Here is a 25,390-nt window from a genome sequence, read left to right as displayed (position 1 = left end):
ATTCACCAGTAAAACTTGTTGACTGTTGTATATTTTTTCTAAAAGGTATAAAATATGTAGCCTCTTACTCTGTAAGTCATCTGTTGCTCTTTGTGCCCTGTTAGCTTTTTCTGTCAGGATCAATTAAGAGGTCTTGAGAAATAATTGCAAGTATGAACCGGGGTTAGGTGATGGGAGGGGGAGAGACCACTGTAATGAGAGCTGAAGAGGCAAATGATACAGTGATACAGTAGCTCAGTTCTGGTGTATATGTTACTTCCAAACACAGAGTGGATAATGTTTTGAGCCAATTTGGCCAGGTAGGCAAATACTGTTCGTACTCCCATCCTTCAGTCAGCAGGTATAATGTAAAGGTTGGCAAATAGGCTGTTTAAAACAGTTTGAGATACTTTCAAATGCCGTCAGATTGTCTATGATTGAACTGATAAAACACCTAAGTATAAACCTCTCTCCACTTCCCTTAATATTCTGAACTAATTCAGAAGTTGGTTGTATAGCGTTTCAAGCTAACAGAAAGTTAATTGCTTTCTGCTATGATCTTGATCTCCCTCCTTCCTCGCACTAGCTTCAGTGCTGATCTTATCCTCATCCTGCCATTTCAGTGTGCTTTGCAGCCAGAAGTCTACCTTTCTTTTAATTTGCTCCAGGTTAAGTGTTACAAATAGACTGCAGATAGCATCAGAAGATAAATAGTGGCATTCTTTGGACCTTGATTTATTTATTTATTTATTTTATTGTTCTTATCTTTAATGCTGCTCTGAGGATGCTGTGAATGATTACTCTTGCAGACTTGTTGTAAATCAAAGTTTTTCAACAATGAAAATTCAAACTGCAACCCCTTATTTTAGTTCCTAAACAGCCTAGTGCAAAGTTCATTTCAGTCTTGGTTGGATTTTGCTTCTGTAACTTTTCTGATAAACCTCTTCTGAATAGACTGAAAGAGAATTACACCTGTCAAAATTGACAAATTTTTGCTTTTGACAGTCAGATTTTAGGAGCAAATGACAAAGCACTTAAAAAATAATTCCCCTTTTTTAAAAATTGAAGAAAAAGGAACAAAGCTACAACAAAGTAACAGTTGTAAGAGCAACATTTCCTCTCATTTTTCCACCAAAGATAAGGCCCTTTCTTCTCGCATCCAGGACACTGTGTGTGAACAGCATGCTCTTTGTAATGCAATAAAATAGCTAGTTGTCTGTAGTCATGTTTGGAGGAGTTCAGGTTGCACGGTAACCTCACTCCATCACAGCTGTATAGGATCAGTTACAATTAAATAATTAATCCATTGAAATAAATTCCTGTATATACTAAACAATTTCATAACTCTTGTGAGAAGAATACCTATTTTGGCGTCTTAGCAATGCTTTAAAAACTTGCTGTATTTTTGTTAAATGTGGTGATTCTGAACAGTATAATGTCTTCACTCCCACATTTTTCTCTCAAACAGCATTTTTATTTCATGTCTCTTGTATTCTATATTCAATTTCTGGTCTTTTCATGCAATTTGAATTCTGCTTGAATTGACCCATGGGTGTGCATGTAGTTTCAGCTTTTCATTATTTCTGTTGAAAGATGGCTAATTCAAATTTTAAAGAATATTTCCTTTAGAGCACTGTTCAAAAATCCAAATTGAACTCGGATAATGGAAAAACAAATGGTGATTCAGCAGTAACATGCATTCTTGTGACACACAAAAAGAGGACTAATATTCTTACAATAATTTATGCAAAGGTGAGATGTAAATGACCAAAGACAGCATAATCTCTGTAAAAAGTCTGCTATTAATCACCTTAATGTAAAAAGATAACCAAACCTTTTAAGTGTGCATGATGAAAATGTCTTATTGCTTCCATAGGTACATCAGTTCTAACTGTGGAAGCTTATGAAAGCAGTTTCACAGGAGAAGACATAAAATACAGCATCTTCAGTGACAAGGAAAGCATATTCTCCGTACACCCCATTACAGGTAATTTTTTATAAATATGTGGGGCTTTTTCAACGGGCTGTGTAGCATAAACAATATAGTCTCTGAGCATCAGGTGGAATACTCTTGTAACCAGCCATGCTGAGAAACAATTACATGATTTTTTTAAATGAGTTTCTTAAGCACACTCTTCACAAACAGTGGTGGAATTTCTATAGCAGTGGAAGTTACAGGTCTTGCTGCAAGATGTATGAGCCATTGTGGTTTCTTCTGTTTCCTTTCTTCAGAAACATTTCTTCTGTTTCTTAATAAACAGTAAGTGAAGGACAGCCTTTCAGGACTCTTAAAAGCAATTCTTATCTCAGTATTAATTTTGACACCAGTAACTCTTTAACTGTTGTTTCTACAGCAGAAGTATTTTGAGCTATATAGATGCCCTTTCTATCTTAGGTATTCTAAACATCCAAAGGTCTGCTCTACTTGTCTTTTCAAGTACTGATGTTAGTTACCTCACTATGGAGAAGACTTTCACCTCTCCTAGGGGAATTATTATGTCACAGGATCACATGAAGTATAGTAGGGAGTGGCTCGAAGATACGAACTAGTCTGTGTTCTGACACAGAAGGGGAATCAACCATTCCAAAATATGACAGAAGTTTATCAGTCTTAAACTCCCAGTGACAGTAATTCTGCAAGCCCTCAGTCTATACAAGTCTTGGCAGTTGGCAAGTTTTTGTTATTTATGTGAATGTTTACTGAAATTATTTAAACATTGCTTCTTAACCTAGTAACAAGACAGAGGAGGAAAACTCCAATCTGTACATATTTGAAGACTCTTAGTTTCATCTTCTTGTGGTCTGGAATGAACAACTGGTTCCTTCACTTGTTCCTACTAGGTGTTGGACCTCAAACTTGCTTATTTGCTCCACACTTTCAGTTATTCTGTTGTCTTGAAGTGCATTCCTTCTGTTGCTGTCTTTCTGTATACAGAATGTGATAATTTTTAAATGTTGTGCTGAAGACAAACCACCTGCCAGCTTTGAAATCTTTATTCCAAATTTGAATTCTTGAACACTGGACAGATCCATAAACAATATTCAATCATTGCTCTTTAGCTTATAAAGTAAAAATTAAAAAAATACTAGCTTGGAGAGCCACAGTAGATGGGTTCTTATGCTGTCACATGTTTTGGATATAGATAATTGTGGCATCATTACTGAAAAATTCATGTAAAACTGAATTTAAATTCTAATGAAATTAACACACACATTAACTGTTTGATGTTTGGGTGTAATGAATAAGTTCAATTATAATGCTGTATTTCCCAGAAGATTGAAGCAACCATCACCAATTTCCAAAGGTGTTCCAGTCTTAATGTCAGGATGTCTAGTTGTACTTATTGTCTTCATAATTTTGGTGGAATTTGCAGGGAGTGCTCACTGCATCAGGAGTCAGTATTTTCACTGTATGTCAGTCAGATATAGAAACTGACACATCTATTGCCCATTTTGGATATTTATAGTGTGATAGATGTAGCCACTCTCAGATGTCACGTCCAGGAGCAGACATCATGAAGCCACTTTATTTCTTTATCCCTCTGCCAGTAAATGGACTTTGTTTAGGAAATTGCCAACATGATGGTTGATCAGTGAAAACTTTGCTATCTAAGCTTTGTACAGTAACTAGCATCTGGGAGGTGATATTAGGTAGAGGCAGGACACAGTGGGAAGCTTGCTGGAGTTCTGTCATGTGTCCAGTGAAGGAGACTATATATGTTAGGGGCTTCATAACTGCATTTGTGCAATTTATTTTTTTTAATTAGGTTTGTGACATCTCAATACTACTTTGTTTTAATAAACCAGGTGCAATCACAGTGAAAGAGCCAAAGTTTCTTGATCATGAAGTTAAGAATAAAATACATCTTTCAATTTTGGCTGAAAATAGTTTGAATTCAGCACTCTGTGGAGTGACAGTTTTGATACAAGATGTGAATGACAATGTTCCTAAATTTGAGCAAAGCCATTACAAAGCATCAGTATGGGAAGGCCAAAGCCCTCAAACAGACATCATACAGGTAAGTGGAAATATATTTTTCTAAGCTCAGTGCTATAGTTAAAACCAAGTTTGGCTCATCTGTTCATGACTGCAGTCCTGTCTGTTCTGGATCACTCTCTCTTGGGGTTCTTGGCTTTGCTACTACTGTGCTTGAATATGTAGACTATTAGATGATTTATTGTTTTTTCTGGGCTACGTTTTTAATCTTTTATTTATGTTTAAATTGAAAAATAATTCTTTATCTTCTTAACAGTTGTGCAGATGAACTTTAAATTATTTTTAACAACATGTCTGTTTTTCTCTTTGAGTAGTGGAAAAATACCATTCAAATCTGTGCTTCTGGTAACAATATAGACTGAGCCTTGCATTAATGCATCTACTGAAAGGGCTCTAGCAATAAAAAGAATACTTTCAACTCATCAGACTAGTAGAGTCAAACCCGAGTGTTCAATTTAAAATCTGATGCCTACAGAGCAGCTTGTCTTAATTTAAATGTGCAAACACTTCTTCCTATGAATGGATCCATTCTCCAAAAGTGTTTCCAGCTGGCCATGTTAGAGCAAAAGAAGACATCAGTTGGACTAGAAGAACGCATAATTTCCTCAATATATGTTCTTACATTGCAAGTGAGGTCACAGTGAGGGTCATGTTAGGTACTAAAGATATTTCTCCTCTAGAGAATAAATAAATGGAAAGCTACAAATGCCTCCAGGGCAAAGTGATTAGAAACTGATGGACATTTTATTTAGAGAAACATATGTCTAGGAATGCTGAAAAATCAGAAGGCAGTCAACCCAGATGTGTAGTCAGAATTTTGTAACAGAATAGATTCTTTTTTCTTTATTTAGTGTGCTCCGTTTTGGATCCCATACTCACTAAAATGCTTGTTCAGCAACCAGAAGAATACAAAGACAACTCTTTGAATCAGAGGCGTCCTTGAGAAACCAGTTCACTGCTTTTGAATGCTATTTACTCTGTTGGTTTTATATTTGCCTTTATCTTTTTTTTGTATTTGCTTGTTCATATTTTTAAAAGGAATTAATCAACTATTCCATGAAAGCTCCAAAAGCAAATTAATTTAATTATTTTATCCTTTTTCATATGGCAGGAATACTTTAATGGTCGCTTCTGGACTCCTAAGAAATTATATTTTTAGGCACTAAACAGAAACAGCATTCTAACAGCAACCTTAATAGAAGCAATGTGAAATGATTACATTCAGCCCTAGCACTTTATGTAGCTGAATTTCAGATTGCTTGAGGAAAGAGCTCCTGTGCATCCTATTGTGATACAGATTTTGTGACCTTACATGACACTCGTGTTGGTGACCCACGATTGTTTGCTTAAATCTGTGCTGTTAAAAGGAAAGTAACCAGAAATATATGGCTGTAGTGTAAGGTTTTTCTTTCTGAAATATTCTGCCATTCTCAATTAAGCTTCAGTTTGGATCCCAAACAGGTATTTGCAACTGACCTTGACAGTGGGTTGAATGGAGAAATGGAGTACTCAATTTTATCTGGTAATGAAAATGCAGCCTTTCTAATTGATTCAGCACGAGGGATTATAGCAACTAATACAGTCTTGGATCATGAAAATGCTTCGTCTCACAGGTTTGTATGTAGGATTCTTATAAAAATATATTATTCTTCATGTTCACATTAACTTGATATTGTTTGTTACATATTTTATAGCTTTCTGTTGATATTCATTACCCATCAAACCTGAGTGTGAGCCAGACAGCCTCGAGAACAGCTCTAAAGCTGCCCATTTGTACCACAGATCCTTGTGTACTCAAATTTAAGGGAAGGAATTCAAACTTGTGTAATCAATGGCAGCACTTACAGATGTGAGTGTTATTCAGTATGCAAATGATGACAGTTCCTGGATTTTAGTTTGAGAACTCTGCAGCCATTCCCTCTCAGGAACCACTTTTTATACATACATGAAGACAAAGAGAAAACACTCAAACCAAATAGTTCAAATTTTTTTCTCCCTGGTATGATAGCGCACTCCTATAGGCCGTCTCCATCTATAAGCTGTCATGTACTAAGTATTTGTTTCTTCCTGTTCTCCAAAAAAGTGTGAGTAAATATGACCAAGGACACATGACAATTTTTCTTTACCGATCACGCCATAATTTGAACTAGAACGCAAATGAACCATGCATTGAAGAGAAACTACGACTTATTAATACACACTTTGAATGTACTGCAATCTCTGCAAAAAGTGAACTTCTGTGTATCTGTCAGCCTAAATCACCTTTTTTTTTTTCCTTATGGTTGTGGCATCAGTTAAATTTTCCTATCCTCTGGGACCTCAAAATTGTAAACAGAAACCAAAATCAGAATCAGAATTTTTATGATCCAGAATAACTTGTAGAAAACCCCATCAAAAAGATCAGCAGAATATTACTTTTCTGAAAAAAATCAAAGTAGTTTTTCAATAACATCCTAAAGGAAAGACTTTGGTTTAACTTAGTATAGACAACACATCATTTGGAGTTTATTTTTCATATTTTCACTGAATCAAAAACATCAGTTCTGATTTTTAGTCATTTAAATAGAGTAATATTATTTGTAACTAGTACTTTAAAAGAAAGCCTTTAATAAATCCTCCAAAGGAGGGATGTTTAATGCTGATGAAGCACTGAAGGTATAGGCATAATAATTCTTATATCTGTCTTTAACTGGTAGTCTGATTTATTTAAGTATTTATGTTGGAATTCTAGTCTTTCAAGCTGACAGTTTGTTCATGGAATCTGAAGCTTCATATTCCTTCTCTTTATTAATGCACTATTAATATGTATGTTGCTGGGTGAAAAGTGAATAGGAAAAGAAGGTTTCAACATTGTTTTCCTGTTTAACTTTGAAATGTTACCATTCCTTCTTCCAGATTTGCCAGGAGTTGTTTATTTTATCTAAATTGAACATTTTGATCGCCAGAAGTTTTAAGTGCCTTATAATAGGTGTTCTAATGAAAGTGTTGACAGAATCTTAATTTTAGTGCCTTGACTGGGATGTTTCTGTGAGAGTTTTTTTCTGAAACTGTAGAGAGTGATTATTTTTAGTAGAATATTTCCATATGTATACCTTACCAATATTAATTCTAGAAAAAAAATACGCTTTCTCAATGGAATTATACCTGGTCACTGATTGAATTGTAGCCTACAATTCAAGACATGTCAAAACCCACAAGGATACCCATGGCAGAGCTGTTGTGGTTCAGGAATGGAAGTGATGCAATCCACAGCTTGAATTACAGCTTTGGTATTCCATATTGTCATGTGAACATCTAGCAAGTAATACCTATTTGACGCTTTAAACAAAATGTGACTTAGAAGAAAGAGGGATAAATAAAGCATTCAGAAGATCTACAAGGAGACCCAGAAAATACAATGTGACATGCAGTTGCTAGTACACTGAGCACTTAATTAAGATGCCTGGATCTGACTTGTGTATTCTTTTGCATGGATTGATGTCATCTTCTTTATTTCATCAGTTCCTGTTTTTTTTTGGAGCACCTATTAAGAGTTGATTTCCAATTCCCTTCTGGACAATTTTTAAATACTTGGGAGTGGTGAAGTTTTCTTTGCTTATAATAAATATTTGTGTATTGTTCAGAAGCTAGCTCTCACAGAGAGTAAACATCCTTTTATTCACATTTATCAGGTTGTTACTTACCATTTTCTTTGCTACATTGTTTGTAGACATCAGAAGGTTGTTAATAGAATCTGCTACCCATCCTTATGCAGGTGTAAAATGGAAGCATATAGGCAACTTCTCTTAATTTGACAGTAAGATTTTTGTCCCACTAAAATCAGTGAGAACTTTGCCATTGTCAAATGGTGTTCAGGCTTTCAATTTTTCACTTATAATAAAATATAGGGGCTATTCATTATCTCTGCAGACATTTTGGCTGAATATTACTGTGAGTGTTTTCATATTACCAAATTTTCACATTCCTGTTGTCTCACTAAAAACAGTGAGGAGTCAGGTTCTTCCAAAGGACAATTTGGTACCTAACTTTTAATTCCTGCTCTGAATTACCAACTGGAAAAATAATGTCTTATTGGAAAGATTCTTCTTAGCTTGTCTAACCACCTGCATTTGGTATGAAATTGGGTGAAATGAATACAGATGAATACTTCCTTTTCTTTGTACAATTCTATGGTTTTGTCACCTAGAATCTCCTGGGTATTTTTCCTGCAAGATACCAAAAAACGCCCCCAACCTCCAGACAGTCAACCTTACAGAAAGATGGAGTTTAAGAGTTGTGATGAGAAGCAGAAACAGTTACTCATTTAGTTTGGTTTTTTTCCTCTGCTCATAACATTGGTGGATAATTTGATTTCTGACTGGTGTATTGACAATTATTGCTTCCTTTAATTTTAGGCTGGTTGTACAAGCTGCTGATAAAGGAAATCCCAGACTTTCTTCTACAAGTCTTGTAAGCATACAAGTGTTAGATATTAATGACAATGCTCCGATTTTCCAACCTCTAGATGAAGTGGAGATCCTAGAAAGTAAGTGTGATGGTAACAGCTAAGTTTTTGTTAAGACTGGGATTTGTCAGACAGTGGTAGTGCTTTTGGTGGTTTGTGTAACTAAGCAACTGTAGTAAAAAGGATAATGAATCATATTAAAACTGAAATACTAAGTAAAATGTGATCTGTTTTTCTTTTGAGAGGCATGATTCTTAATCTTTAGACATTGTGTTTAAGATTGGAACAAAACCCATAGGCAATTCTGAAAGACGAAAACAAACTCTGCAGAAATACATCTGTAATCTGTTCGTTTTGGGCTCCAGTGTCATTCTTCAGATGTCTTCAATTTCTGCTCTCTCCAGTAAAAATACTTGGTGTTAAAACCAGCATTGTTATAATGAGACATTTTTAACTTCACTGTGATGAAAGAAATAATTTCTGTAAATTTGAAGGAGATGTTGAAATGCTCTATAGCTTGATCCTGTTGATCACGAAGAGGACTCTTGACCTCCTGAATTCTAATCTCATCACAGATTTGTTACTTTGTGTGACATTGGCTCAGCATTTACAGACCTAGAGTCTTAAGGCAAGCATTTTCAAATGCAGGCATCATACATGTTGCACTAAGATACACATCAGAAAATATGTAAAGATTTCAGGTGCTGAAATTCCAGTACACATCTTAAAAGATACAAAGACTGTCTTTCTCATGATATTTTTTTAACTTTTTTCTAAATTTACCTCCCACTCATAATGACAGATACAGGAGTCATGGATGCACAGCAGCTGTAAACTACTGGCTAGTTATTTAGGGGTTTGTATTGCATTTAAGAGCACTTGGAATGGAATGGAATGGAATTAACCAGGTTGGAAAAGACCTTCGACATCATCAAGTCCAACCTATTCCCCAATACCATCTAATCAACTAAACCATGGCACCAAGTGCCTCATCCGGTCTCCTCTTAAACACCTCCAATGATGGTGACTCTACCACCTCCCTGGGCAGCCCATTGCACAGCAATTTTTGAGGCTTAATGCCTAAGGCATGTAAATGGGAAACAGTTTAGTTTCTGTTAACTTCAGACTTTGTTAGATGATCACTAGTAGGTTTACTTTGCAGTCCCTGGTACTTCACCCATGACAAAAGCTGTCTGTTTCCTGTTTCTTGATCCTCTAGACTGTATCTTGAGATCTTAAGGTTTCTGTGCCGTGTAGGTCTGTCTGGAGATCTCATTTTCCTTTAGTGGCTTTCTCCTTTGTAAAAGCTTAGAAATTGTATTCACTGGTTGTACACATACCAGGGAACTCTGCCTCAGTTAAATATACTTACAGAAGTTTGTGACACTATTCAATAAATTAACATCACCTACACACTTGTGGAAACCCATGGAACTTCCAGTTACTGGTGAAGAAACAGTTATGGCAACATTGGATCCGGGAAGGTCAAAAGAAGACCTGAACTAAAACTGGGGTAAAGCAGTTGCATTTGAAGAAATCCACTGCTATTTCTGTAGCATTTCTGGATATTGTTCTTGTTGTGAAATGCAAAGTCAAAACACACCAAAAGCTAATACACAAAGATTACAGACATTTAAGATTCAATATTACGAAACTGGCAAAATCGTCAGAAATTATAACATCATTTTTAGCTGTGACTTATTCTGGGAATTGTCGTTTCAGGTGCCCTGCCTGGTTTTATAGTGACTCGGGTATCGGCAAGTGATGTAGACTCCAGGCCAGCACTTCAGTTTGGCTTTATTTGTAATAGTTGTGGAATGAAATTTGCCATCGATCAGCACACTGGTGTAGTCATGTTGGTGGAACCACTAGATTTCGAAGAAACTGCTGTGTATAAACTGAGAATCATCGTTTCAGATTCTGTGCATCAAACAGAAGCAGAACTCACCATCATTGTTTTGGATGTCAATGATAACCCACCAGTGTTTACTCAGGATTTGTATCAGGTGGGAATGTAGCAAATAGAAAAAAAAATGTGATGCTTTTCTGTCTGTTTGTGTCTGTGATAAGCTTGTTTATATTTGTCTTAAAAATGTTTTTGAGCACTGAGAAGGAAGGTCTCTGCAAATTATTCCTTAGTATAAACAGAGCAGAACTTTTCTGGGAAACACTAGCCATTTCCGACCACCAATTTGGGGATATGAGAGTCTGGTGTTCAGAGCTTCCTTCTGAGAGAATGGTAAAGAAGTTGGTAGATTATTCTGGACCCATAACTGTGGTATGAATGTCTTCATTTTCAGTTACACAGCTCCATGGAGGTATAGAAAATGCCTATGCTAGTCCTATGAGCTAGACCAGCTAGTATACCATGTTGCACCCTAGGCTGTGGTGTACTGTCTTGGCTGTCAGTGCACACTGTTGACTCATATTGGGCATGGTGTCAACCAGCCCCCCAGACCTTTAATAAAAAGTAGTGAAATGTTTCATGAATATGCATGTCATCCTTGCACAGGGGCCATGCTAGTCTGCTCTGTATCTCTCTAAATTTAGTGTATGTGCTACCAATGTGAGCACGATATCATACAAGGCTTTTGAGTTGGCTGCTAAAAGGGTTTTGCCCTCACTTCATTGGTCCTAAGGTTGTGGGGCTTTGGCATGTGCATGAGGGCTCAGTGCATGTAAATGGACTTAGGGTTAGGGATGGACAGAGGGACAAAGCCTAGAGCTCCAGGTGAAGTTAGGCAGCAGTAAGGCACGGGAAAGATGATGCTGGCACAGGAGTTGCTTTGTTAGGATTTGTTTGTATGAAGCTATGCTGTGCAGCTTGAGCTGAGACCTGAGAGCATCTTGAGTGTGTATTACTCAGCCTGGAAAAGGGAAGGCTTAGGAAGGATCTGTCTGTGTGCCAGTATGTGTGAGTGGAGTAAAAAAGACAGAGCCAGACTCTATTCTGTGGTCTTCAGTGACAGGACAAGAGGCAGTGGGCACAAGTTGAAATACAAGAAATTCTGTTTAAACATCAGGAATAACTTCTTTTAAAACCCTGACAAGTGACTGAGTAGTGGCATGGTTTGCCTAAAGAGGTTGTGGAGCCTTCATCCCTGCAGATATTCAAAACTCAACCATGCTCATGGGCTCCTTGCTCTAGGTGATGCTGCTCTGAGCCAAGGGTGGGACCAGATGACCTCTGGAGGTGCTTTGCTAGCCTCAGCTATTCTGTGATCCTGTGAACTGAGTTGTTTACTGGACTTGGTGCTTTTTGTGTGTGATGGATGTGCTCAGAACCAAAAATATGAAGCACTGCAGAAGGCTTGGATTGAATAATGCTTCATGTTTATAAATCTCAGACAGATTGAATGAAGAAATAAGCCTAAACATTTGGTGTAGTAAAGAAAATTCAACTTCTGAGCATGTACAGGCACAGCAATTTAATTTCTTGGATAACTATGGGACAGGCTGTAGGCACCTGTGAAACTTTCAGGTGCCTGAGTTGCCAGGGTTTGTGTAAATTCCCACTTAAAACCCATCAGTCAAAATTCTGAAAAAGTAATGCATTATTAATGCTCAAGTGATTTGTAGACCTTGCCTTAAGTTTTGTCAACCCTCATACATGTCTGATTTTAGAGAATAGTTTGGGTAAGTACTTGCTTGGGCAAGTGCTAGGAATTTTTTTTGTCTATTGGAGCAGACTTTACAGGCAAGGTTCTTAACTGATGCAAAGCAGTGTAGCTCTGACTCTAACATAAATAGCTGAGCTTCTCTCTTTCACAATCCTGATGTTTTGGTGTGTTGCTTGGACAGTGAAATGCACTGCTTCTTTCTGGTCAGTGGTATGTATAAATTCCCTAGTTGTCATCCTGTAATTTTTACCCTTCTATTGTCCATTCATATGTTTTCATATTTATACTTTCCTTATACAGTTCCATATATATAGCCATTATATACATACAATTATTTGAATGTAAGGCTTGAAGTTATGATAAAGGTTGCTGCTACATCATACTGTTCATCTGAAATTGCATTTACAAGGTGGAAGCAAACTTTGGTCACAGAAGTACTGTATTTGGACTTTAAATAATAGCAGCCCTTTAAGAAGGGAAACAACTTTCTTGTTTTCTTAGGTTATATGAAGAAAAAGAGAGGAGTAATCCAGCAATGATTAAGTGCTCTGGTTCTGGAATTTTCAGGGTACATTTGTTGCTTTTATTAATGGTCAATCCTATACTCCAGAGGGGGATTGCAAACTGTATTCCAAGTACAGAAATCAAAATGTTTCTGAAAGCAGGGAGAAAAACCCACTGTAGGTATTCCTTACACTACTGAAAAAAGAGATTCAGTAAATCTCTGAACTCATTGTCATAATGAAATAAAGCTAGATTGATATTACCACTCTTTAAAGTTTACAATAAATTTTGGCTGTACTGTATGTGGTTTCAATATCTCAACTCTTTTTATAGTTTTGTTCCAGAAGAAAATGAGTAGGTAGAACTTTCCAAAGCTGGTAACTTTCAATAGGATCATTTGAAAGCAAATGTGTGGGTTTTTTTATATTAAAAATATTTTATTGAGTTCAATCAAAACTGGACTTTTGCTTTATATGTCAGGTGAGCTTGCCAGAGCTCATTTCTATGGGTGCCACTGTTCTGACAGTCTCTGCCGTGGATAGGGATTCGGAGCATAACGGAATGGTTTCCTACAAAATCCTCTCTTCCTCTGAGGGATTTTCCATTGATCACAAGAATGGTGAGTCTGTAAGCATGGTTTATAACTTCAGCTTTTTCAGTGTGAATTGAAGAGTTCTATTGCATTTCCTCACCCACTGCCAGTAATTACTTGAGTTCTGGAAATATTTGGTCTTCTAAGTTTGCCATACATTTTGGCTAAATCTGTCATTATCTGTTGCTGAGAAACTTGTCACATCAGAGACTGTCATTTTCAGGTTGTCCCAGAACAGATAGTTATGGCATCCTATAGGTTCTGATTTTTTATTTGTTAGACAAGTTGCTGTGTGATTTTCGTTGATACATAACTTTTCAGATCATGTATTGGGTTTCACTCAAGTTCATATTTTTCAGTATAAGTTGAACCTATCATAATGGAGCTTCTCCAACAGATAGGGCTGTATGCTTTTCATATTGCTTTTTCAGAAAGCTTATGTTATCCTGTAATACCAAATGTAATTTAAATGTTTTCTAAATTGAGGATGCTCTTTCCAAAATACATAATTTTCTTCAACAGTTAGGAGATGTACAAACTTAAATTTTCTGGCCTGATGTTGTTAAAACTCTAGAAAGTCAGCGTCACTGTATGCATATGTACATAAGATTTTTGGGAATGTCAGATTCAGAGATTACTAGGCACAGCAAAAGTGACGTTCAGTGAGCAGGTTCTTATTCCTTCTTGTTCCCAGGGGTTTACATACATAAGCTGAATATTTGAATGCAATGTTTGTTGAGTGATGGTACTCCAAACTGAGTATACAGTTGTCTCACCCAGTTACAGCTGCTTTCTTATTATCCATTTGTTTCTGTGTATTCAGCGAACTGTCTTTGTTTGGCTAGAGGCTGTTTTCAGCCTCATCTTTCTTTTCAGCCCCCTGTAAGTATTGAAAGACCACAGTAAGGTCCCCTAAAGCCTTCTCTTCTACAGACCAAATGACCCCAATGCTCTCAGCCTGTCTTCACAACAGAGGTGTTCCAGCCCTCTGATCATCTTTGTCGCCCTCCTCTGGATTTGCTTCAAGTTGCACCCCAACCTAGGTGCAGGACCTTGCCCTTGCCCTTGTTGATCCTCATGAAGTTCACATGGGTGCATTTCTTGTCTAGGTCCCTCTGGACAGTGACCCGTCCCTCTGCTATGTCAACTGCACCACTCAGCTTGATGTCATCTTGCCTGCTGAGCATGCCTGAATGCCACTGTGTGTCACTGATATTATTAAACAGTACTGGTCCAAGTACAGACCCCTGAGGCTTACCACTCTTTACTGATCTCCATTCAGGCACTGAGCTGTTGAGCCATTACTCTCTGGATGCCAGAGAGTTACTCTAGGGTGTGCAGCCATTACAGTAATTTTCAAATATGATTAGATTTGTCTTTTGAAATAATTTACTTGCCTTAGTGAGTATGAAGTGTGGGGCTTTGTTAATTCTGGTTTATTTTCAGGTTCAGTGTTCACTATGGGACCAGTGACACAACTGGGAAAGATTTCCTGTATTCGACTCCTGATAGAAGCCACAGATGGTGGCAGTCCCACTTTGAGTGCGATTACCGCCGTAGAAGTGCACATAGAAGATGTCAATAACTATGCCCCGCAGTTCACAAGGGTTCTTTACAATCTCAGAGTGAGCGAGGATGCCTCAGCTGGAGAAAGTGTCCTCACATTTTCTGCTGTGGACCATGACTGGACACATGAAAACGCCTATATTGAATACTCCATTATTGACGGCAATGCTGTGAATTTATTCTCTGTGGAAACAAGTGTGGTGGAGTCAGAAACATCCTACAAACTTGTTGGCAGTCTTGTTTTGAGCAATACTCTTGACAGGGAAATGGCAGCTTCACACAGTTTGGTCCTCCTTGCCTCCAATCGTGGAACACCCTCCTTAAATTCAACTGCTACTGTGCTAATAACTGTACTGGATGTTAATGATAATCCTCCAGTATTTAGCAGCTCAGAGTACCGCGTTCACATCAAAGAAAGCGTCCCTGTAGGTAGCCATGTCACTGAAGTTACAGCAAGTGACTGTGATGCAGGCACTAATGCAGAGATCACTTATGCTATCATCTCTGGAAATGACAGGGGACATTTTCGCTTGGATGGGAAAACGGGAGCAGTGGATTTGATGAAAGCGCTGGATTATGAGGATACCATAACATTCACTTTGGTCATCCAAGCCACAGATGGAGGAGCTGATGTAAAAAATGTGGCTTTTTCTGTTGTTCTTGTTAGCGTCCTGGATGACAATGATTATGCCCCGCTGTTTCTGTTTCCCAGCCTGAGCTGCACTGTCAGTGAAAATCTGCCTACCTTTTCTTTTGTGTGTGCTGTTAATGCACTGGATTTTGATAAGGGCTCCTATGGACATCTTACCTACTCCATCCAGTCTTCGTGTTTGGCTCATCGTGAAGTTCCTAGAGACCATGACATGTTCTTCATTGATCGTTTGACAGGAGATATTCTTACGAAGCAAATGTTTGACTATGAAAGTCTGAATAGGTACTGTCTCATCATCCAAGCAAAAGACAAAGGTGATTTGCTGGCTACTGTTACAGTCCAGGTGGATATTGAGGGGGCAGATGAATTTGACCCCATCTTTACACAAGATCAATATTTCTTTAATCTCCCCAAGAGGAATGAAGCAGGCCAGTTGCTTGGCAGAGTGACAGCATCAGACAGCGATGGTGGACTGGATGGAGTTGTTCATTACTCCCTGCTAAAAACATCTCCATTCTTTTCTGTGAATCAAACCACTGGTAATATTTATTTGACTCAGAGTGTTCACAGAAAGAAAAACAGCAGCAAAAGGAATGATGACCCCCTGGAATTGTTGGTAAGGGCTCACAGCCCAAAAATTGGGTCAAAGTTCACAATATGCACCGTTCTGGTGAATATCTCCAGTTCTCCTGAGTGTTATCCTATACTGTCAGCATACAGACTGACCATTAGCGTTTCAGTCTCCTTGGTAGTGTTCCTACTGCTTGTAGTCAGTCTCATCGTGCTTATTCTGAGACATAAGCAGAAAGACCTAATGAACTTTTGTGTGAGAAAAGAAGCTGCAGCCTCCTCAGCTACTGATGTAAATTCAGTCAGTGAAGGTAAGGACTGCCATAAAATCCAGAGTACTGAGAGCAGTATGCTTCCCATGGGTGCTATAGCAGAATGGTTGAACCTAGCAGGAATTGGAGAAGGGAAGGATGATGGTGTCTCCTGCAGGCATTCAGACTCCAGTGGCCATGGTTCTGCTGAAGGAGAAACTGCAGAGGATGAGGAAATCAAAAGGATCAATGAGCATCCTTGCAGAAAGAGTACTGTCTCAGTGCTTAGTGAGTGTGGCTCACGGGTGCCAGATTCGGGGATCCCAAGAGAGTCTGATCAGCTTTCCTGTGAATCTGGTGAAATGGATGACATAGCTAGCACACAAAGCATGGAGAGTGTGTCAGCCATTAAAGGAGAAGGCAGAGAAGCAGCCTGTGAGATAGTCTATGCATATAAAATGTTGTCTCAAACACTGAAGAAAATGGAAATAAAAGAGAAAGACATAATGACAGACCTCACAAGAGAATATGTCTTGATGTCAGAGAGACAAGACTCTGGGTATGATTCCCTTGCAACGCTTAGCACCTCTGATGAAGATTTTGGAGGTGGTTGTAACTGGGAACCCAGATTTCAACCTTTTGCCTCAGTGTTTAATGATATTGCAAAACTGAAAGATGAGAATGTACACATTCATAGCTTCCCTAAGGAGAAGTCGTCTTCTGTTTTCCCTCCTCCCTTGATAACATCAGTAGCTCAGCCTGGTGTCAGGACAGTGCCACCACGAATGCCAAATACAATATCAGGACAAACATTTAAAAAATGTCCTCGTTCTCCCCTTACCCATAGTCCTGAATACCCTCCACCAACCATGACTCCCAGTTTTTCTCCCTCTCTCTCTTTACTCACCATGCAGATACCTACTGCTCCTCCAGTAGTGTCTGATAGGAAAATGATAGGAACATGTCTTATTGATCCAAGCCATGAACTTGCAACAGAGGAAGAAATTCAGGTTTAGGTTATTAACTGACAGTTTATGGGAAAATGGGGGGAAGAAAAAAAAAAAAAAGGCTTAAAGTGTATTTTGTTATAATTTCTCAAGAAGAACATGCCTGTCAGAGCTGTCTCACCAGTACCCTTTCTCTTTTCATAAGCTGAAAAAGTTGAGATACAAAAATAGCCACAAAGTTGGTAACTATCCATCCTGTTCTTCCCAGAATACACTGTGAGGTCATGAGGCTTCTCTTTCAGCTCCCAACTGTGGTTTCCTATGTAAATAGCACATCAAAGTGCCTGGTGACCAACTTAACCAATTTTACTCGTTTTCTCATAAAATATGTCAATAGCAAAACAAGGTAATGAGTCTCTGCTGTGGAAAAGCTTTATTAGCATGCTGGCAGATTCAGACTGTTTCAGAGATGGTATTAGAAGAGGGTACCAGAGGGATGTGCATGTGCAGCAAGATTTGGGGTGAGTATAGAAGAAAGCAAGGATGCCTATTAAGCTATTTATCCAGTGTTTTCTCAGCCTTCCCATATCTCAGTCTCTGGGTCCCAACAAGCTGTTGGGCCTGGTGTAGTTTTATCATCTGCCATGGCTCCCCAGTGTGCTTTATTAGCTGTCTTCGTGATGTGGAATCTCACTTAATGGTTTCTGTGTACCTTTTGTTTAACTCCTAGTGTAAAGTCAGACAGTTAAGGTTGTCTAAGTAGTAACAGATCACCCTCAGAAAACAGAATAAGATAAAAGCAAGTAACTCTTCTATTGCTAGATCTAAAATAGGTACCTATTTTCTTTCTGTCCTATTGCAAAAGCTGTTCTGGTCCCCAGGCTCCTCAATGAACAGTGTTACGGGTCTGAAGGGCCTGTGTGCCTTTATTCTAGTCTTTGGCCCTATACTGGGCATATCTCTGCAAGACCAGATGGTCTGGCCTTGCTGGTTGTATGCATCATACGTAAGGCATTTTGTGTACGTGTGTATATCCAGACACACACACATGCCTATTTTATTGTGTGTGCTTGTGTATTGTATCAGATCAATAAAATACACAAAAAAATACATCTCGAGTAATTCTGGTTTCTCTTCAGTGTATATTTAAAAGTATTTCACATTATATGTATTAAAACTGGTGTATAGGGAAGGGTGTAATCGGTGCCTAGGAATCTGTTGCAAGTTTGATGTGTACAGAAGTGTATGTTGTGCAGGTCAGAACAGAGGAAGAGCATACAGTGTGGTTAGACTGAAGTAATCTTGTGGGATCAGCATCATGCATGTAGTGGCTTTTGTAATTTCCTTGGTCATACCTGCCAAGATTTGCAGCCTGTGGGCTTATAACCTCTCTTTGGATAAGATCCTGTTTCTATGGCTACCCTTATACCCATGCTATCATGGCCACAGGATTCATGCTTACTACAAGAAAGACATTGAGGTGGTGGAGCAGGTCCAAAGAAGGGCAAGTAAGCTGGTGAAGGTTCTGGAGAACAATCCTTACAAGGAGCAGCTGAGGGAACTGGGGTTGTTCAGTCTGGGGAACAGGCTGGGGGGAGACCTTCTCACTCTTTACCTGAAAAGAGGTTTCAGTGAGATGGGTGTTGGTCTGTTCTCCCAAGTAGAAAGTGACAGGATGAAAGGAAATGGCTTCAAGATGTTCTAAGGGAGGTGGATTGGATAGATTGGATATTAGAAGAAACTTCTTCATTGGGGTATACTCCCCAGGGAGGTGGTTGAATCCGAGACATGGAGATGTGGTGCTAAGGGACCTGGTTAGGTACCAGGCTTGATTGAGTTGGACTTGATCTTAAAGGTCTTTTCCAACGGAAACAGTTCAGTGATCCTATGCTGCTATGCAAGAATGCTTCTTTTAAGGCTGGCATTCGTTTTTTGTACTACCATGGATTATGAAACAAGACTTATCTTAGGAATTCATTGAGATAGACAAATGTTATTAATAAAGGAGACAGGATGATAAGTTTTATAGTCAGATAACAGCCCGTGCCAGGGAGAGGAAAGCAAAGAAGAGAAGTCATTTTCAGTTCGTATCTGAACATGGAGTACCAGTTAAAGGCTACTATTTCAGAATTAGTATTATTTTTCACCTATTAAACAGGCTATAGACAGCATAATGTTGACTCTTAGGTCTTAACTTGGAATTTCTAATAGAATGAGTGATGTTCTTTGTGGTGTTCAGTTCTGTGCAGTTAGTTTCAGGAGGAACACATGGATCAGGACTACCTTTTCTATATAGTCAACAGCTTAGCCAATGTGATTTTGGTTTCAGATTGTAATGGCCAAGTGCCAGCTATTGCTTTGAGGAGCAATGAACACATACTTTGGTGACAGGGAGTAATCTTCCCAGTAGGTTATCAGTGAAAGAATAAATGCTGTTCACAGCAAAACTGTCTGATCTTTCACATTGGTGGATATGAAGTGGTAGCTATGGCCTCATGGAAAGGTAGCTTTTTCTTCACTCATATTGCTGTTAGAAATGGAATGTTGTTAACATTAGAAATAATTAGGAAACTCATTAGAAAAATCATTAGAAAATTCAGTCATATTTAGCACGAGATTTGACCCTCACCATTCTAATGTGTGCCTGCTTCCTATAGTTCTACTTAAAGTTTCTGAAAGACTTGGTCTTGTTTGTGCTCTTTTTTCCTCCTTTGAATGCAGGTTGTGTTTGATGCCTTTCTGAAAAATTAGATATGTTTTACATTGTATTTATCAAACACATAATATAGACAGTACATGATTTATGCACCTCTTGAGTGTTACAGCAATCTTTTCCTTATCTTTTACCTGTTTGCTCATTCTGTATCAAAGGGGAAGTGACAGCCTGATACATTGTTGTTTTATGTATAATCAGGCTTATAAATGTGTCCATTGAAACAAGTGTCCACAATAAATCATGTGTAATTCTTTTAGCTTTACTGCTTTCTTTTTCCTTAACTAAACAGTATAACCTCTATAATTTATCAGAAGTTTAATATCGGCTTGCCTCAAAGAGGCTGTGTTGCTCTGCAGTTCTGCACACCAGTTTTAGCACTTTGGAGAAGATACAGAACTTGTTAGTGGAAAATCATATTAAGCTCAAAATGCATAAGCTATAAAATAAAAGACAGTTGTCTCTTCTGGAATTTTGGCTGCCTGCCTTCTGGATTTGCTTGTTGGCAGCCTTGAAAACACTGGTGTAAATCACTACCAAATGGATATCAAAATTCCATCTACCAGTAGTAATCATCAAATTGACATTCAAACAGATTCCTGTGCAGAGGGGAAAGGCCCTCATATTTTTAGTGGATATATAATTTAGAGATTATGAAAATATATACCTGTTTTCTAAAATTATGCTAAAACCGCTGGTTACCTACACAAGTCCGTATTCCATTTGCATTTTGTCTTCAGCTGAAGACAGGAGTTGTTCCTAAAGTAGTTTCAGATATAAACAGTTCGAATGAAACTGAACCCTTGTTGCTAAGTCTCTTGCACTGATGATTCCTGCTACACTTTACATTTGGTTGCTGTCAATTCTCTGTGCTATATAGTCGCTTGTTTTCTTTAACTGACATGTAGTTTCCTGAAGAACTGTTTAACTCTTCTCTTTGTGAGACCTCTAAGCCAAGAAGTGCTCCCATGACGAAAGTTGTTGCTAGAACATCAGCTCACAGCAGACTGTGCCAGCATGGCTTTATACTTTGAAAATTCCCCCGTAAATACAACATTTTTTAAATGTTGGAAAAAAAGTGGATGCCTAAGAAAAAGAAAAGAGGCCTTACAGAAAGGAAAACTGAGAATCTAAAACTTTCTGGTTTAGGCTTGCATTTTACATTGCTATGAGGGCTATTCCTCATAAAAAGACAGATGCTTTTCTTCTAAAATGTATTAAATATAATGGAGCATCTGTAAGGAATACAGAGAGGCATCAGGGTAGGCTGGAGCTGCAGAATGGTTCTGTTTCTTGACACATAGGCGTAACTTGAGCAATGTAGAGAATACAAAATTCTTTAGCTGATGCTAATCACAAAAATAAGAATTGCTGCTCTGTTACTGTGTAAATATTTGGCTGATCCAAACAAGTCCTGTGCCCACTGAATCGTTTGGTGCCAAATCATAGGCCTGAAAATGCAGATAATCATGGTGAAGGACTGAACTGATCCACCATGGTGTTCAAAATGTCCTCTGAAAATCTCATTACAATTAGAAATCTCAAATCTTTTCAATATTACGTTCAAACCAAAGGTTTGCCACACTACAAACTACACTCAAAACTGATGTCCACGTCGCGTTAACCACTTGAAAATGATGTTACATTTAACACTTCCTTTTGTAGCTTTAGACTATTTAACACAATTTTGGACTTTCCTCACCTTCCCTAAGGCTGCTTATTATCTGGCTTAGAAAACAGAACTTGAGCTGTTAATTGTGAGAGCCTAACCTAGAGGAATACTTGCCTGTAATTTGTATGCACCTACAGCATTTAGCTGAAAATTTTCAAATGGGAAATTCAGAAGTTTCTAAAATGCTCTTACTGGTGTTATAACCATAAGAAATGAGTAACAAGTCAAGCCTGCTTGAATTGACCTCAGAAATTTCTGCCTCAAGCCCTGTCTGGCTGGGTGTAGACTCATTTCCATCATCTCCCTTTTGACAAACTGTAGGGTTCATTTAATTTCAAATGGTTTGAATATTCAGGGTTCTGATCCAAGACTCCAAGACTTCGTCCACCAATTTCTGTGGGACTTGAATAAAAAATGCACCTGAAAGAAATGGACAACATGTGTGTCTCCCTGGTACTGTAACAAGAGTCCCTGGCAGCAGAGAGCTGGCCTCCCCAGCATGCAGGGCTGTAAACCAGCAGGATGGAGCATTGAAAGAAGGGAAATCAAGAGCCTGGAAAAGAGACTAGAACCAGCAGGGGTGAGCAGATTTGGAGGTTCCTTTATGCTTGACTGATGTGAGCCTTGCTTTATATGCTTATTTTGGAGTGACTTTTAGAGAAGTCTGAGAAGTCTGGAAACTGGCTAATGTGATGCCCATCCGCAACAAGGGACAGATGGAGGAACCTGGAAACTATAGGCCTGTCAGCCTGACTTCAGTGGCAGGGAAAATTATGGAGCAGATCATCTTGGGGGAAATCGCATAGCACCTGAAGGACGGACAAGGGATCAGGCTCAGCCAGCATGGATTCAGGAAGGGCAGGTCCTGCCTGACCAACCTGATGGATGTGGGGCAAGCTGTGGATGTAGTCTACCTGGACTTCAGCAAGGTCTTTGACACTGTCCCCCACAGCAAACTGCTGGTCAAGCTGTCAGCCCCTGGCTTGGACAGCAGCACTCTGCTGGGTTAGGAACTGGCTGGAGGGCTGAGCCCAGAGAGTGGTGGTGAATGGTGCCACATCCAGCTGGCAGCCAGTCACTAGTGTTGTCCCCCAGGGATCAGTGCTGGGCCCCATCCTGTTCAATATCTTTATTGATGATCTGGATGAGGGGATTGAGTCAATCATCATTCTGCCCCTGTACTTAGCACTGGTTAGGCCACACCTTGAGTACTGTGTCCAGTTCTGGGCCCCTCAATTTAAGAAGGACATTGAGACTCTTGAATGTGTCCAGAGAAGGGCAACAAGGCTGGTGAGAGGCCTTGAGCACAAGCCCTATGAGGAGAGGCTGAGGGAGCTGGGATTGTTTAGCCTGGAGAAGAGAAGGATCAGAGGTGACCTCATTGCTGTCTACAACTACCTGAAAGATGGTTGTAGACAGGAGGGGGTTGGTCTCTTCTTCCAGGCAACCAGCACAGTCTCAAGCTGTGCCAGGGGAAGTTTAGGCTCGAGGTGAGGAGAAAGTTCTTCACAGAGTTGTTAGCCATTGGAATGTGCTGCCCAGGCAGGTGGTGAAGTCACCATCCCAGGAGGTGTTCAGAGGGGATTGGACGTGGCACTTGGTGCTATGGTTTAGTTAGTCATGAGGTCTTGGGTGACAGGTTGGACTTGATGATCTTTGAGGTCTTTTCCAACCTTATTGATTCTATGCTTCTGAGGTCTGTAAGAGAAAGGTCACTTACTGTTTCCTCTTTGTACAGTGTACTGCCCTATTTATTACTGCATTTACTGAATGCACAGAATAATCATGCCTTCAGACAGCAATTTCTCTGCTTGTCTTTGTCTTGTGAACACTTCACCTGAGGTCAAGTGCAGGGTAGAATTTAATCTTCAAAATTGTCCTAATAACTGTTAAGGTATCCAGGAAAGATTTGGGGTTTGTTGAGTGGTTGTTGGAATTTTTAGGTTTGGTCAGGGGTAGCCTTGTTGCTGAACACCATACACTGTGTTTGATCAGTGATATATTTGAACTTAACCAATTTTTCTCCAGAATTTTTCAATATCCAACTAAAACGTTATAGTGTTTCAACCCTTGTATGTTTCTTGTAACTTTCAATAATTGAAGATTGGGGGTTCTGATCCCTAATTGGTTAAGGTGTGAAGCCAAGATGTGAATGTTCTGTATTAAAATAATGTGGTATGTTCCATCCTTATAATTAGATATAAATGAGGGTTTAGTAACACATGCCTGTCTTACCAACAGTTTCCGGATGGATTTTAATGAGGTATTCTGTGACTTAAATTGAGTTAAGTAGTGATGTTTATGCCATAGAAACAAAAAGCAACAAGGAAATTTGATTACTGCAAGTAGTGTAAAGATGAAATGGTGGAGCACGGAGGACATCTCAATAATTGAATTTTAAAGCATGACGCCGAGTAAAAGGCACATCAGGTTCACCCGCCTGCTAGAGGCATGAACTGCACAGGAAGAGCCCGCCATAGTTGAGACTGCTTGATAGTGCTTTGGGGAGTACAGAGCTGTCAGTCCTTTGTTACAGCTCTTTTGGTTTGTAGCAATGACAGTGCTTACAGGTATGAACAAAAGTGTCTGGTATTGTATCACATGGCAAAATCAGTGGCTCTCTGACAGTAGTAGGAACCAGTAGAATACCATCTAACCCATCCCCTGCTGAGCTGCTTAATTTACAAAAAGCCTGTCTCAAATAATAATAAAAGGGTATTCTTCCTAAAAGAGAAAGTAATTATGAATTAGCAGAATCTAGTGACTGCTGCTTACATGCCTCTGAAATGTGTGTGTACATTTGTCTACTGTGTCTAAGCAGAGATGTACCAGCAATGAATGTTTGTGACCAGCAAGGTAAGATGGACTAAACTCCAGTTGAAGGGAAGAGCAAAGATATATACAGACATGGAGCAGATTTGGTAGCAAGGACTTACTGTTAAGAAGAATGGAATGGAATGGAATGGAATGGAATGGAATGGAATGGAATGGAATTAACCAGGTTGGAAAAAACCTTCATGATCATCGAGTCCAACTTCTCATCCAACACTATCTAATCAACTAAACTATGGCACCAAGCACCCCATCCAGTCTCTTCCTAAACACCTCCAGTGATGGTGACTCCACCACCTCCCTGGGCAGCCCATTCAAATGGCAAATCACTCTGAGAACTTCCTAACAACCAGCCTAAACCTCCCCTGGCACAGTGTGAGACTGTGTCCTATGAAAAACAGGACATGAGAGGATATGGCGGCCTGCAAGCTCAGCTGGTCCAGAGAACAGCATTGTGCTGCCTGCCAGGGACAGAATTACTGTTGAAGATATGATACTGCGAAATAACATCTGAGGAATAGAAAAAAAAAAAAGCTTCCTTTGCTCACTTGTGGTCTTAGTACAAAAGAAACACTCTGCTGGAGTCTGTCAAAGATAGTGGTGAGAAGGTGATGCTTCAAGACCTTGCAGCCTAGGTGATCTGCAAATTTCTAACAGTCTCTCAAGAAGGATAGGGTAAGACAGTGCAAAGAAAGTCAGGGAGGACACGTTTAATTTCTCAAACCTGTTTCTGTTACATGGAAGGAAAAATCAGGCAAGTAGGGAGGGGGTAAGTGAGAAAGAAGTCACAGAGACAAGGGGAATGGATAAGAGATTTGAAGGTTTACAGAACTAAATGGAGCCCTGATGAAATTCATGTAACTTTGAAACTTGTGCTGCTTTGAGCAAGAGGTTGGATTGCAAACTTCAAGAGGTCTTTTCTGACCTAAATTATTCTGCAACACTATTGTACCACAGAATGTTGCCACCAAGAACAGTGATCAGTAAGTAATGAAAAGTCAGGTATGACACTGAATGAGATTGAACAGCCACAGCTGAAGTTCCTGTGTGT

At 39.1% G+C, this 25,390-nt stretch overlaps 1 protein-coding gene and 1 non-coding gene across 2 annotated transcripts in view; one reads left to right on the top strand and one right to left on the bottom strand.

Moving 5' to 3' along the window:
- The window catches only part of DCHS2 (dachsous cadherin-related 2), a 92,418-nt gene extending 75,227 nt beyond the window's left edge, over positions 1-17,191 (top strand). Inside the window, exons 14-20 of the mRNA XM_054175634.1 lie at positions 1,856-1,950; positions 3,747-3,998; positions 5,438-5,589; positions 8,371-8,501; positions 10,143-10,426; positions 13,025-13,163; positions 14,583-17,191. Of these exons, the coding sequence (XP_054031609.1) occupies positions 1,856-1,950; positions 3,747-3,998; positions 5,438-5,589; positions 8,371-8,501; positions 10,143-10,426; positions 13,025-13,163; positions 14,583-17,191 (3,662 nt within the window). The remainder of the gene's footprint in view (positions 1-1,855; positions 1,951-3,746; positions 3,999-5,437; positions 5,590-8,370; positions 8,502-10,142; positions 10,427-13,024; positions 13,164-14,582) is intronic.
- LOC128897852 (U6 spliceosomal RNA) lies at positions 10,888-10,994 on the bottom strand. The gene has a single exon (XR_008462615.1). It is a non-coding gene; the product is annotated as a U6 spliceosomal RNA (small nuclear RNA).
- Positions 17,192-25,390: the final 8,199 nt, after the last annotated feature.

The sequence above is a fragment of the Dryobates pubescens genome, chromosome 1 (genome assembly GCF_014839835.1).
Source record: "Dryobates pubescens isolate bDryPub1 chromosome 1, bDryPub1.pri, whole genome shotgun sequence".
Lineage (NCBI taxonomy): Eukaryota > Metazoa > Chordata > Aves > Piciformes > Picidae > Dryobates > Dryobates pubescens.
Note: the sequence above shows the minus strand (reverse complement) of the source record. Positions and strands in the feature narration are given on the sequence as shown.